The 14,938-nt window shown below is 40.8% G+C and overlaps 1 protein-coding gene across 1 annotated transcript in view; it reads left to right on the forward strand.

Moving 5' to 3' along the window:
• Positions 1 to 14,938, forward strand: part of LOC109928331 (tetratricopeptide repeat protein 39A) — a 64,254-nt gene that overhangs the window by 12,523 nt on the left and 36,793 nt on the right. Inside the window, exon 2 of the mRNA XM_048602095.1 lies at positions 925 to 1,208. Coding sequence (XP_048458052.1) covers positions 1,150 to 1,208 — 59 coding nt within the window. The 5' untranslated portion in view covers positions 925 to 1,149. The remainder of the gene's footprint in view (positions 1 to 924; positions 1,209 to 14,938) is intronic.

Raw genomic sequence — 14,938 nt, forward strand, 5'->3', positions numbered from 1 at the left:
GTTACAGTACAAAATCAGGCTAGTCCACAAGACATTCATGCCTACATGTATGCTCCGTATGATCTTCCTCCCACTAATTTCATTGAACCCTATGAGCGAATGTGGCCCAGATCTCTTGTTACTGCAATTCATCCCTCATATTCTTCAGTTCCCCCTAAAGCCTGTTCCCCTTTACAATCCTTGTGACAGCAAGTACACCCTCTTAGAAAAATAGTTTCCAACAGATAAAATGAGATTAGTTAATCATTGTGGATACAGCCTTATGGTGGGGTCGTGGGCGGCGGGAGGTTGTAGATGGTTTCTGAGAGCTGGTGCTCAGCCTCTGCAAAATAGAGGTTAGACCACCAGACAATAATAGCACCCCCGCCCCCCTTGTTAGCAGGTTTAATTACAAAAATTAGTGTCCAAGGCCAGAGGGAAGGAGAGTTTGGAAGCAAGTGAGGCAATCTTGGGCACAGAGGCAAAGGCAATGAATGAAGAGTTCAATATCATGTCATACCCAAAATTCATAGAGATGGGGACACAGAGGGATAAAACTGAGACATTCAGCAGAGAAGGTGAGGTCAGAAGAAGGGATAGTAAATACATTACAGGAGATGGGGTTGGGAGAGGGAATGGAGTCAGAGGGGCACGAGTATCTTATTTACTCCTCCCCCCCTCACCCATCTTTACATATATCACTCTTTTCCTCGCTAGAATTCGTTCTGAAGAAGGGTCACTGGACCCGAAAATGTAAATACAATTTCTCTCCACAGTTGCTGGCAGACCTCCTACGTTTTCCAGCAATTTCTGCTTTTCCTTTAAATGAAAGTATCGATAGGTCTCACGGTGTGAAAATTATGAAATGGAGCAATTTCGCAACAATTTTAGAAACATACCTTTATTATTTTGTTTTTTTTAAATTCTCATGCTATAATTAACAAGACTTTGAGAAGTTCATGCTGGCAAGTTTTCGGCTCATGAATGAACCCGTTCGTCAGGCGGAGATAATTAGTGAATGGGCGTCGCCTGGGAGTGGCACATCTGTGGAATGAAGACCAAGTTTCCTGCGTCATTTACCTCGGGCAAAGAAATCACAGAAGTAAACATTTCAAGAACTTAAAGCACCTCCAGTGAACTTAGCAGAAGTTGGATTCGTCTTCTGAATTGATGTCTGCACTCATGAACTTCACATCGCTTTGGAAACAGAAGAGTAAGGCTGACATAAGGTCAGTGTTGATTAGACTGTTCGTGTATCCTAACCCGGCGCCTCCACGCCTCCCGCTTGGTATTAGCTCCATTTGCTTAAAGTCGTCTGTCACATAATTCGTCTTTATTTGCACATAAGGCAAAATAGCGTACATTAAAGAACCGAGTTTTTAAATTTCCTATCTTCGTTCGAAACTTGGTGGACATTCCGTATTGTCATCCATTGGAGCATGATGCCTTTGCAGTTTGAGTTTTGGTTATGTGCCAAACAGCTCTCTTAAAAAAGAAATAAATTGGGTAAAGTAACAACATCCCTTTGTCCCGCGTGAGAGGCCCGTCCCATTTTTCATTGGCCATTTTCTTCTTTAATTTTTGTCTTCTCCCGCCCCTTGCGCCACGTGTTTAATAAATACCCTTAAAAATACCTGTCATATATACTTAGTCTAACTACCTTTTTCTCCTTGATTTTACTTGGATTTGTTAAATGTCTGTTTTTACTGGGATGTGTTAGCTTCTGAAATACCAGCCCTGCACTCAATTTTCTGGGATAATGTCCATGACTTAAACCTCTCTCATTTAAGTTTCCCAATGTTAGTCCACTGTCTTCACTGTCAGTTTCTGTTCCTGATTTATCTTTGCCTTTTTAGTGATCGTAGAATTGTGTAGAAAAACAAAATGCCTTTTTTTGACTGCTTTTCATTTTTAATACTGCATCAAATTATTAGTATTCATCAAGAATTTCCCTATATTTAAATTATCTTCACATAGATATCTGTATTTCCTAAAGTTGGATCTAGTGGTCCGTCCTGTTACTGTGTAAATAGAAAGTTTTTGGAACCTATCTTTTAGTTTTGGCTAACACACAAATTTGCAAGGGAGGAGGATACGAATGGGTTAAATCAATACTAAATGGGATTTGAGGGAGTTCCACTCACTTGAGGTCCAACAGTTCTGGTGGGATCAAAGCTCTGTAGTAGGCATTGCCAGATCTGCAGTTGCGCCCATGGGGGAGGGACAATGGATCCCAGATCCGTGGGACTCCAAGACATAGGACAGGAGATGCTCCGTCTCCTAAGGAACAGAGCCAAATTAGATGGAAGGGTGGGTTTGGAAGGCTGTAAGGGTTGGGAGGAAGAGATAAACAATATTTTTTAGGGGTGGACACACAGCACTCACCAGAAATAGCAGCCCTTCATTCCTGCTGTTCTTTTAACAAAAACCCAGACTGCCAGTTTCTTCCTGCCTGCCCACACTGTTTCATAATGGGGTTTGGACTTTGAAATAATGTTGTGATTATGTCAGGAGCTGCTTCTTGTGGGGGATAAACAACACAGTGTGGTTGGAGTTTGGAAAAGGAAAACACATCAGCTAGGGAGAAGCCTGCAGTCTAGCCACATGAATGTGAGAAATATATGTGGAGAAGCACGCAGAGAAGAATAACTAGCATGATGCAGTAGAGTTGAGGGAATAGTTTTTGAATAATGTAACAAAGATTAGAGCCTGATATATGTCTGAACACAACACATGAAATTCCGTCTAAATATTACAGTGTTGTAAAGAAGCCCAAGCCTAATTCTTGACTAAAAGATCATTCTTGACTGTTCCTTCTTTTCAACTGGCCCAACCCAAACTGATGGGTGTGGGAATAAAACAACACAACAAAAGACACAGCAACTGTTTTATGATGTGGGCATGGTAATATTGGGGTTACCTGAGTTCTAAACAGATTCAGTTGGCCCATAACCAATTATTCACATGTTAAATACGTAAATGATTTCAGCTGACAGTAATGGCGGGTGGTGGGCTTGGGACAGGTTGTGAAGGTGGTGGGCTGGGCACCTGCCCTATTTTACATGCCACTCAACACACCCTTTTGGGGTATGTAGTATCAGCCTATTCTTAGAATCCAACTGTCAGTTTTCATGTACTTTGTTTAATTCACACATCTGTGTCATCATTATGAACTTGATTATATATAGCATTTTTCAAGTATTACAGTCTTGCAAAACACTTCAGAGATACTAAACCATGTAAGACATTTTAAGGCAGCTGACCAAAAGTATGGTCTAAGAGACGAGGGTTAAAGGAATGTCTTAATGGAGGGAAGTGGATTGGAGAGATTTAGGGAGAAAATTCTCTTGGCAGAACACAATTAAACTCAAATGGTCAAGAGGCCAGTATTATGGGAGTGCAAATATTTTGGATGGTTACCTAAAACTTGAGTTTGGAGCTAGGTTGTGCCGTTTGGTCCCTTGAGCTTGCTCCATCATTTAATAAGACCATGGCTGATTTTGATTTAACCATTCAAATCCACATTCCTGCCTACGAACCCATGACCTTGCACTGCCTTGCTTACCAATGATCTGTTCACTTCAATTTTTAAAAATATTCAAAGTCTCTGTTTCCACTGTAGAATTCTCTCTCAAAACAAAGAGTCTTGCCTCTGAGAATTTATTTTTCTATCTTGCCTTAAATGGAAAATGCTTAATTTTATACAGTGATGTCTGGTTCTAGGTTCTCTGACAAGAGGGAACCTTCTTTTCATATCAACCCTGACAGACCCACCAGGATTTTGCATGTTTCAATCTAATCACCTCTTAAATCTTCCTAATCAAGCCTAATCTGATCAACCTTTTTTCTTAAGACAACCCACCTATTCCAGGTATTAATCTAGAAAACCTTCCCTGAATTGCTTCTGATGCATTTTCAATATTCCTTCAATAAGAAGACCAGTATTCTACGCAGTAGTCCACATTCGGTCTCTTCAGTGCCTTGGACAACTGAAGCATAACCTCATTTTATGACCAATTCTCCTTATATTGAACAATAACACTGTTAACTTGCCTAATTACTTGATGTACCTACATGCTATCCTTTTGCGATCTGTGCACTTGGACTCTGAGGTTCCTCTGCATCTCGGAGCACAGCACTCTTTTTATTTTAAAAAAAAGGAAAACAAACTGATATTTGTTTAAAGCACATTTAAATAACATGCTTCCTTTTTTATTCTTCCTATCAAAATGAATAATTTCACATTTTCCCACGTTATACTTGCCAGATCTTGCCCACTCACTTAATCTGACGATGTCGGCTTTTGTATCCTTCGTAGACTTTTTATGACCTCAACAATCTATTTTTCTACCTACCTTTATGATACCAGCAAATTTAGCAACCATACCTTCTGTCACACTTATCCAAGTTATTTATATTAATTATTAAATGTTCAGGCCTCAGCAATGGTTCTTGTGGCACATGTTCCAACACAAATACAGAGAGTCAAATCAAATCCGCTTATCAATGTTTATTTGCAACCATGCAAAATTAAAAGATTCAATGATCCTCAAAATTGACCCCAATAGTTCCTAACCGGACTTGTGAATAATTGATAAGACTCCCAAGTTTATAGCTTAAACAAAGGAATTAACAATTTATTATTAACATGGTAGCTTTAACAGAGCAAAGTTAAACAAGGTATTCTAGTTAAAGTCTATGATTTAAACCCAATGTTCTTTTATTCTAGCCCTTGTGTAAGGACAGACCAACAGACACAGTTAAAGGAATGAGTCAAAGTAAAAATGAGAGCGATGTAACTGTCCACTTGACTTCACTCTCTATGATCCATAATATCACAGCAAACGGGATTGTATCTTGCTTAGTTTCTGAAAATATTGGTCATTGCAAACTGTTTCCAGTAGGTTTTGAATTCTTATAATTGAGATTCTATTCCCCAAACTTTTGATAAAGGGAAGATAACCAGGGAACAATCAAATCTCCATCCTACAGCTTTGGTAGCCACAATCCTTCTGACAGAAACACACAATTCAAAGCTGGTGCAAAATTTGGTTTCTCTTTTTTTCTTCCAACATTTTCTTTGTTAGACTGATTGGAATCATAACTCCCTGTGATGTCCCAGTTAATATGCAAACATCTTCCATCTATTTGAGCATAATGCATTACTGGAGGAAACGTCTGCAGATTACTTGTGACGAGAATCAAACCGCAACTAGCTTCCAGGTCTGGCTTCATGAACAAATATCAGTTTGTTTTCCTTTTTTATAAAACAAGCTGCTGCTCCAAGGTCACCTTCAACTCAGAGCTCAAAACCAAAATTGATTAAACAAAAGAAGAACAGCGAGGGTTCTAATGGCACACCCCTTATTATAGCTTGCCAACCACTAACAGATCCATTTATGCCTGCTTTGTATTGTAATCCAGCCGATTTTCCATCCATGGTAATATGTTACTCGACTACATCATGAGGTTTTAATTTCAGCAGTAACCTTTGTGGCATGTTAATAAATGCATTCTGGAAATCTAAATATACTACATCCAATGGTTTTCCCCTTGTGCATAGCTCATGTTACTATTTCAGAGAGCACCAATAAATTGGTTAGTATGGTTTTGTGAAAGGCAATTCACATTGACTCCACCTTGAATTTGTCCTGCTGTACATTTTAAATAATAGTAATGCAACAGCAGGCCTATTGTCCTCTGCAACTGTGGTGATTTTACCTCTACCTCATAGCTTCCAATGTCTTCCCTGTGACAGAAGTTAAACTAACTGGCAAGGTTTTTATTTTCTATCTCTGCTTTCTTGAATGAAGAAATCACATTTGCAATTGTTGGGTTGGAGGATAGTACAAAGTGGGGGGAGGGGAGTGGGGAACCAAGGCCTAATGGGGTTTGAAAACAAGGATGAGGCGTTGCTCAGTTTGATCCCCGTGTGTACTGGCGTGCAGAGGTTAATGGCCATGTGGATTTTCGTGTATGAAAGGACACAGGCAGCAGAATTTAGAAAACATTAATTTTACAGAAGGTGGAATGTAGGAGTGTGGCAACGAATGCATCAGAATAGTCAAGACTACAGGTAACAAAGGCATGGATGAGGAATTTCCACAGCAGATGGACTGAGACGGGTAGCTTTGAGTAAAGTGAGGTGGAACTACAGTCTTAGTGATGATTAAGACATACAGAATTATACAGCGAGTGTGGGAGTATTCAAGAATCTGCAAGATTTTGATATTTAGGATCAGCTGAAGGATGTGAAATTTGTTTACAATTCCCTCTCGTGCAAAGTCTATACATTCACACGTTTGGAACATAACTTTTTCTGAGTATTCTTAAGATATTTTCTACATCGCCTTCAACCATAAAGATAGTGGCATGATGAATAATAATGGACATTTGATAAATAAGTCCAATTAATCATTATCATCTGGTCAACAAAATGTAGGGAGCACCTTCAGGTTTGGTGATGAAAAGCTTTGGGAACAATAGGTCCAACGTCACCTTTTCCTTCTAAGAATACCACATTACTTTATATTGTTACTTATATACTGTAGTACAAATATATTTATCCCAAAGTAGACTTTGATGGAAGAAATGATCTTTTGTGTTTTATTGAATCAGTACTACTTACTTGTAGTCAGAGTCACACAGCATAGAAACAGGCCCTTCAACCCACCAAGTCTATGCTGACCAACATGCACCATACTATACTAAACTCGCTTATCTGCATTTGGTCCATAGCCTTTATGCCCTGGCATTTTAATACTCGTAGAGTCATATAGTGTGGAAACAAACCCTTTAGTCCAACTTGTCCATGTGGACCAGGTTTCCCAAACTAAACTAGTCCAGTTTGCCAGTGTTTATCCCGTATCCCTCTATACTGTGCCTATTCACGTATATATCCAAATATCTGTTAAATGTTGTAATTGTACCTGTGTCTACCACTTATAAGACCATAAGATATAGGACCAGAAGTTAGGCCATTCAGCCCTTTGAGTCTGCTCCACTATTTAATCATGGCTGATATGTTTCTCAACCCCGTTCTCCCGCTTTCTCCCCCATAACCCTTGATCCCCTTGACAATCAAGAACCTATCTATCTCTGACTTAAATATACTCAATGACCTGGCCTCCACAGCCTTCTGTGACAATGAATTCCACAGATTCACCACTGACTGGCTGAAGAAGTTTTCCCCTTATTTCCATTCTATAAGGTCCTCCCTTTACTCTAAGGCGGTGTCCTTGGGTTCTAATCTCTCCTACCAATGGAAACATTTTCCCAACATCCAGTCTGTCCAGGCCATTCAGTATTCTAAGTTTCAATTCGATCACCCCTCATGCTTCTAAACTCTATGAAGTGTAGACCCAGAGTCCTCAAATGTTCCTCGTATGTTAAGCTTTTAATTCCTGGGACCATTCTCGTGAAACTCCTCTGAACCCGCTCCAGGGCCAGTAACATCTTTCCTGAGATACAGGGCCCAAAACTGCACACAATCCTCCAAATGTGGCCTGATCAGGGCCTTATAAAGCCTCAGAAATACATCCCTGCTTTTATATTCAAGTTCTCTCAAGTTAAATGCTAGAGCTGCATTTGCCTTCCGAACTACTGACTCAGCCTGCAAGTTTACCTTGAGAGAATCCTGGACTAAAACTCCCAAGTCTCTCTGTACTTCAGACTTCTGAATTTTCTCCCCATTTAGAAAATAGTCCATTCCGCTGTTCTTACCGAAATGCAAGACCTCACGCTTTCCCACTTTTACTCCATCTACCACTTCTTTACCCACTCTCCTAACCTATCCAAATCCTTCTGCAGCCTCCCCGCATCCTCAATACTACCTGTCCCTCTTGCTGTCTTTGACCTTCCTCTGGCCGTTCATTCCATATACGCACCACCCTCTGAGAAAAGATTGCCCCTCAGGTCCCTTGATTTTTCCCCTCTCACCTTAAACCAGTGCCCTCTAGTTCTGGACTGACCTACCCTCGCAAAAAGACCTTTGCTGTTCACATAATAAAATCATGATTGGCATAGATAAACATCTATATGGTCACCCACTCCGCCTCTGACCCTGACTCTGCAGGGAAAATTATCCCAGCCTATCCACCTTCTTCTTCTACCTCAGACCATCCAGTCCTGTTAATATCGTTGTAAATCATTTTTGTACCCTCTCCAATTCAATAATTTTCCAATGGCATGGTGACCAGAATTGTAGACAGCACTCTAAAAGTAGCCTCACTCATGTCATGCATCCACTTTCATACTTCTGTCACTTTCGGAACCTCTATTGAACCATAATTGCTACTTGCTTGATGAAGATTTACCTGGTGGCAGTTTACAGCTGTATTGCATCAGCACTCAATGTAAATTGCAAATGATTCAATGCTGGGTTGGACAAAAGTTCAATATGATGAACGGTTTGGGCTGAGGAGCCAATTAGTTAATAATTAAAATATTAGATGTCTAAATTATTATCACCAGTCTTAAGTGTGTTGGTGTCAAATTGCCATAGGGAACATCACACTTAAACCAGTCAACTGTAATGGTCTGCAGCTGGATCAAAGTTGCCCTACGAAAGAGTCCATGTTGAATGTTTCTCCAAAGGAATAGCAGTATGATATTAAGCCTCCATCTTGTTTAGCCACTTGATTAGATCACTGTTGATATGTACAAAGTATCCTGAATAGCAGGTTCTCGATGAAGGGACTACTAGAATGTGCACAGATGTGTACATTGATGGTATGATGTGAAAGTGAGAGAAGAGATCAGACCGGAGTTTCACCATCTAGCTGAAAACATTTTTCTCAGATCTCCTGAAACTATCACGTTTCTGACATTACAACAGGGCCTACATTTCAAAAGAACTTCATTGAATATAAGAGACAATACAGTGTGGAGCTGGAGGAACACAGCAGGTCAGGCAGCATCAGAGGAGTAGGAAAGTTGACTGGCCAAGTTCTGAAGAAGGGCCCTAGCCCAAAATGTCAATTTTCCTACTCCTGTGCTGCCTGACCAGCTGTGTTCCTCCAGCTCCACACTTTTTTTTTGTCTCTGACTCCAGCATCTGCAGTTCTTGCTATCTTAGGCCCGAAATGTCAGCCTTCCTGCTCCTCTGCTGCTTGGCCTGCTGTGTTCATCCAGCTCTACACTTTATCTCTTCATTGAATATAAAGCTGTTTCTGGCATCTCCTGAGTTCCTGAAATGTGTAACTTTTCAAATAAAGTTCTTTGGTTATCAACACCAGGTTCAGATTAATTAATGTTTGCAACAAACTCACCAGTGAAACCCAATAATCTCTTGTCTGTGGTTTATGTTGAAAATCAGACACACCTATCCCATTATCTCAATCTGAATGTACTCTGTAAGTATCTGCATTATTACTCTTTTTATTTTTCTTTTCCCCTTCCCCCACCCTCGTGTTCTGTATTATCAACCACATTACCATTGATTGGTCCATGCCAGACATGTATTCTATGCTGCAAAGTATTTGCCACTTAATTTCAAGCCTAATATGTATGCTTGGATTCAAACTGAATACGGTTTTGGAACTGACACAACTAGAATCCCTCAAGATAGTCATCATTGAATGCATTATTTGCATTACCGAAAATCTTTGGATTCCAAGACTCTTAAAATTGATCAGAAACAAATTTAATTTTTGTATAAAATTTCATTTGCCAAAATAATGAATTTTTGCACTGCTATTTGTTGTCAGGTCCCACATTGTGAGGCAAATAGCAAGTTTAATCCATAACTGTTCCAAATGACATTTCAACATCCTCGGTCCCAGGGAGACCTGAGAAAATCCATTGGTTACGGGGAGGAAAAGAGAATGCAAGGAGAATTCCGGTAGTCTATTTATGTGAAATGTGAAATGTTAAATATTGAGTGATATCTGTTTAGACAATAGTGTGGGGATGGGTAGTAGTGACTGTTCTAAATGTTGTTTAAAGTCCAATACACCTACCATACTCATCTTGTAGTACAAGCCTTCAAACTTGAACTGATACTGTGCTACATGTATTGCCCTGCTACAGCCTACCAGCCCTGATTGTGTCTTTCAGTAGTGCCGTCTGCATCTGGTGCCAGTTATGCCACCCTGCCCAGGACCTCCTGAAGTCCTGACTCCCTCGTGCCTGGCTCAGAGATTGGTGTGGGAGAAATGGGTTCTGCTTCATGGGGCACTGACACCAGTACTGAGGAAAGGGGGAGTTGTTGTGTTGGACAGCTTCACTTGAAACCTATTAGGACTGTTGACCTGGCAAATCATATAAGTAACTAGTTTGTAAATAGGGCTTTGAACTAATTAGTGGAGAAGGATTCATAGAATCCCTACAGGCCATTCAGTGCATCAAATCATCACTGGTTTTCAAAGACTGTCCCACCCAGACACACCTCCCCATCCCCGTAATCCTGCATTTACCACAGCTAATATATTTACCCTACACAACCCTCGACACAAAAGCAATTTAGCATGGCCAATCCACCTAACCGACACATCTTTGGACTGTGAAAAGAAACCATGCAGACATGGAGAATGTGCAAACTTCACACAGACAGTGCCTGAGGGTAGAATCAAATCCAGGTCCCTGGCACTATAGTGCAGTAGGACTAAGCACTGAGCCACCATTCCTCCTTTCAGTTGAAAGAGTTTTTAAAATTCAAAAAAAGAGGGAACCGACATGCCAGTTAGCAAAGGGGCAAATGATAATCCAAGTGTGTGAGGACGTTGTTTCCATTTCTTCAAACTAGATCCCATTGTTTCTTTTACGTACTTTACAGAATGTGAGAGTTACCGTTATCCATTTCTAATTGCCAGTGAGATGATGTTGCTGAATTGCCTAAACTGCTGTAATTTGTAGTGAAAGTTCTCTGCAGTGCTGTTAGGCAGGACATGCCAGGTCTATGACCCAGTGGCAGTGAAGAAATTCTAATTGCGACTGTACCTTATCCCTTGTTCTCCCACTCCCCCACCCCCCAACCCCATCTCCAGCCATGGCTTTGGTTTTATTCTTTCTTTCATCACAAGTGATGTCAAAACATTTCATGGCAGCTGCCATTTTTATGTCAGAAATAACGTAGCAGACTACTGGAGAGGAATGCTTGCAAGCTTTGAGTGACATACAAGGGATAATGATATGAAGGCAAAAACATAGATGAAAGAGAGTCATACAGCATGGAAACAGACCCTTGTGCGTGCCGACCAGACATCCCAATCTGACCTAGTCTCTTATCAGCATTTGGCCCATATCCCTCTTAAACCCTTCCTATTCACAAATCCATCCAGATGCCTTTAAAATGTTGTTGTAATTGTAACTGCCTCCACCACTTCCTCTAGCAGCTCGTTCCATGCAAGCACCATCCTCTGTGTGAAAAAGTTACCCCTTGGGTAAGTTGTTAAAGACTTCCACTCTCACCTTAAACTATGCTTTCTAGCTTTGGACTCCCCCCACTTTAGGAAAAAGTCCTTGGCTATTCACCCTGTCCATGCCCCTTATGATTTTATAAATCTCTAAAGAGTCACCCCTCTGTCTCCACTTCAGGGAATACAAGCTCCAGCCTGTTCAGCCTCTTCCCTATAGCTCAAACCCCCCAGTCCTGGCAATGTCCTTGTAAACCTTTTCTGCACCCTCTCAAGCTTAACAACATCGCTCTATAGAAGGGCAACCAGACCGTGTGCAGTATTTCAGAAGTGGCTTCACAACTGTCCTTGATTTGGCTAAACTTCCCAGGACCTTACCATTAACTGTACAAGTCCTGCCCTGATTTGCCTTACCAAAATGCAACACTTCACATTTATCTAAATTAAACCCCATCTGATCAAGGTCCCATTGTGCTCTGACATAATCTTCTTCACTGTCCGTGACACCACCAATATTGATGTCATCTGCAAACTTAGGAACCATACCTCCCATATTCACATCCAAATTCTTTATATAAATGACAAAAAGCAGTGGACCCAGCGCCGATCCTTGTTGCACACCACTGGTCACAGCCTCCATTCTGAAAAATAACCTTCCACCATGACCTTCTGTCTCCTATTTTCAAGCCAATTTCTTATCCAGTTGCCTAGCTCCCCCTGGATCCCATAACATTGGAACCTTGTCACACACTTTGCTGAAATCCATGTAGACAACATCTACTGCTCTGGCTTCATCAGTCATTTGGTTATCTCTTCAAAAAACTCAATCAAGTGAGTGAGACATGATTTCCCATGCACAAAACCATGCTGACAATCCCTAATCAGTCCTTGCCTTTCCAAATGAGCCTAAATCCTGTCTCTCAGAATCCCCTCTAACAATATCCCCACTACTGACATAAAGTCACCAGTCTGTAGTTTGGATTTTCCTTACAGTCTTTCTGAAACAATGGCACCACATTAGCCAACCTCGAGTCTCCTGGCATCTCATCTGTGGCTATCAATGGTACAAATATCTCAGCAAGGGGCCCAGCAATCTTGTCCCGAGTTTCCCCACAAAGTTCAGGGAGACACCTGATCAGATTCTGGCAATTTATCTATGTGCATTTTAAGATGCCCAGTACCACCACCTATGCTGTAATATGAATTATTTTCATGACATCATGATTTATTTCCCGAAGTTCCCAACTTCTCTGTCTTTCTCCACAGTAAATACTGATTCAAAATATTAGTTTAGGATTTCACTCATCTCCTGTGGTTCCACACGCAGATGGCCTTGTTGATCTTCAAGGGGCCCTATTCTCTCCCTAGTTACTCATTTGCCCTTTAATGTATTTATAGAATCTCTTTTGGATTCTCCTTAATTCTGTTTGCCAAAGCTATTTTGCATCTCCTGTTTGCCCTCCTGGTTTCTCTCAAGTATATTCCTACTGCCCCTTTATACTCTTCTAGGGATTCAATCAATCCCAGCTGTCTGTACCTGACATATGCCTCCTCCCTTTTATTGCCCATAGCCTCAATTTCTTCAGTCATCTAGCATTTTTTACAGCTATCAACCTTGCCCTTCACACTAGCAGGAACATACCGTCTCTGAATTATGTATCTTATTTTAAAGGACCCCCCCTCCCCCAACCTTTACCCGCAAATAGCCTCCCCCAATCCACTTTTGAAAGTTCCTGTCCAATACCATCAAAATTGCCCTCCCTCCAATTTTTAGAAATTTAACTCTGATCAGTTCCATCCTTTTCTATAAGTATTTTAATATGAATAGAATTATGGTCACTGGCCCCAAAGTGCTCCCCCACTGACACCTCAGGCACTTGCTCTGCTGCATTTCCCAGCAGAAGATAAAGTATTGCTCCATTTCTGGTAGGTACATCCACATGTTAAATAACAGAGTTTTATTGTACATGCTTACAAATTCTTCACTGTCTAAGCTCTAACCACTATGATGGTCCTAGTCTACATTTGGAAAGTTAAATCCCCTACCATTACAACCCTATTGTTCTTAAAGATATGAGATCTTACATTTTTGCTTCTCAATTTCCTGCTGGCCATTGGCAGGGCCTATGATGCAATCCCAATGAGGTGATCATTCCCTCTCTCATTTTTAAGTTTGACCCAAATAACTTCAGTGGACGATCTCCTGTGAACATTCTCCCTAACTAAAAGCACCACTCCCCACTTCTCTTTGCTCCCTTTCTATCCTTTCTGCAGCATCTATACCATGGAACATCAAGCTGCCAGTCCTATCCATGCCTGAGCCATGTTTCTGTAATAGCTATGATATCCCAGTCCCATGTTCCCAACCATGCCCTAAGTTCATCTACCTTAGTTGTCAGGCCACTTGCATTGAAGTAAATGCAGTTCAGTTTATCGGTCTTTCTTTGTGTTTTTGCCAAGCTCTTGTCTGCTTTGATTATTAGACTTGCTCCCCTTATCTCCTGTACCAGTCTTTTTCTTTCTCGCTATCACTTTTTGGTCTCTTTTCTCCCCCCGCACCCAGCTTACTAGTTTAAAGCCTCCCGAGAGAGAGACACAAATCCGAGGCTGAAGAGTACATGGGCACATCAAGAAATAGAAAAAGAGATGGAGGATAAAATAGAGATGGGAAGGAATTTGGAAAACAAGAAAAATTTAAATACCGACAGAGAACCTCAAAATAAATAGTGAAAAAGTGCATTAACTTGATTAAAGGAATTTTTAAAAGTTTTTTTTGCACTAAATAGAATTCTCTTAGAATTTTTACCCAGATTCTATAATTAAATGCTGATAAATAATCATAACCTGTTCATACATTAGCTTAATGTGCCAACCATTTGCATGTGAAGCTAACAGGTCAGGTTACATTTCAGCATTTTTTTCCTGATAAAGCAGGTCAACTGGAAGGTGGGCCTTGAGCCTTCCAGTGAGATTCACTAGAGTGTACACAATTATTTAGGATGATATATCTGTTATTGAAAACAGTGACAAATGAAGGAAGAGGTGAGAAACAGAACTACGTTCCTCTTTTCATGCTGTTAACTTTGTAATGGGAGTGAAATAAGTTATTGCAGTAAAGACCGCACCATGGGAGATATGGAAATGAGCTGTGGCTACAGGACCACCGAGGAATACAGCAGACGCTAGGTGAGCTCTGTTGGCTCACCGGCTGGTTTGCAGTGCAGAGTCATGTCAGTAGCATGGTTGTTGAGGGTAGGTAGCAGGAAGACTGGATGCTAACATTCCAGAGACAATCTTAATAAGTTCCTGTTCCATGATTCCCACAGTCTTGCCTTGGGACCAACTTTCAAGGCTTTTGCTCAACCTGTCCAGTGATATCTCATTTCCGGCCACTGCAGGTACAAAGAAGCCCAAAGTTCTATTGAGCTTCCATTTTTTGCAGTTTGACATTCCATGCCAGATGCAAATGATGTAATGGCTGTTCATAAGTTTCTATTGTAGTACTTTGTACCTTGAAAGCTATAGTGATCGCAATGAAAGTAGCAAACTCAGTTATCAGACATCTCATGATGTCTGGTACCTAGATTGCTGCTGGCTGGATTTGA

The sequence above is a fragment of the Rhincodon typus genome, chromosome 10 (assembly GCF_021869965.1).
Source record: "Rhincodon typus isolate 14 chromosome 10, sRhiTyp1.1, whole genome shotgun sequence".
NCBI lineage: Eukaryota > Metazoa > Chordata > Chondrichthyes > Orectolobiformes > Rhincodontidae > Rhincodon > Rhincodon typus.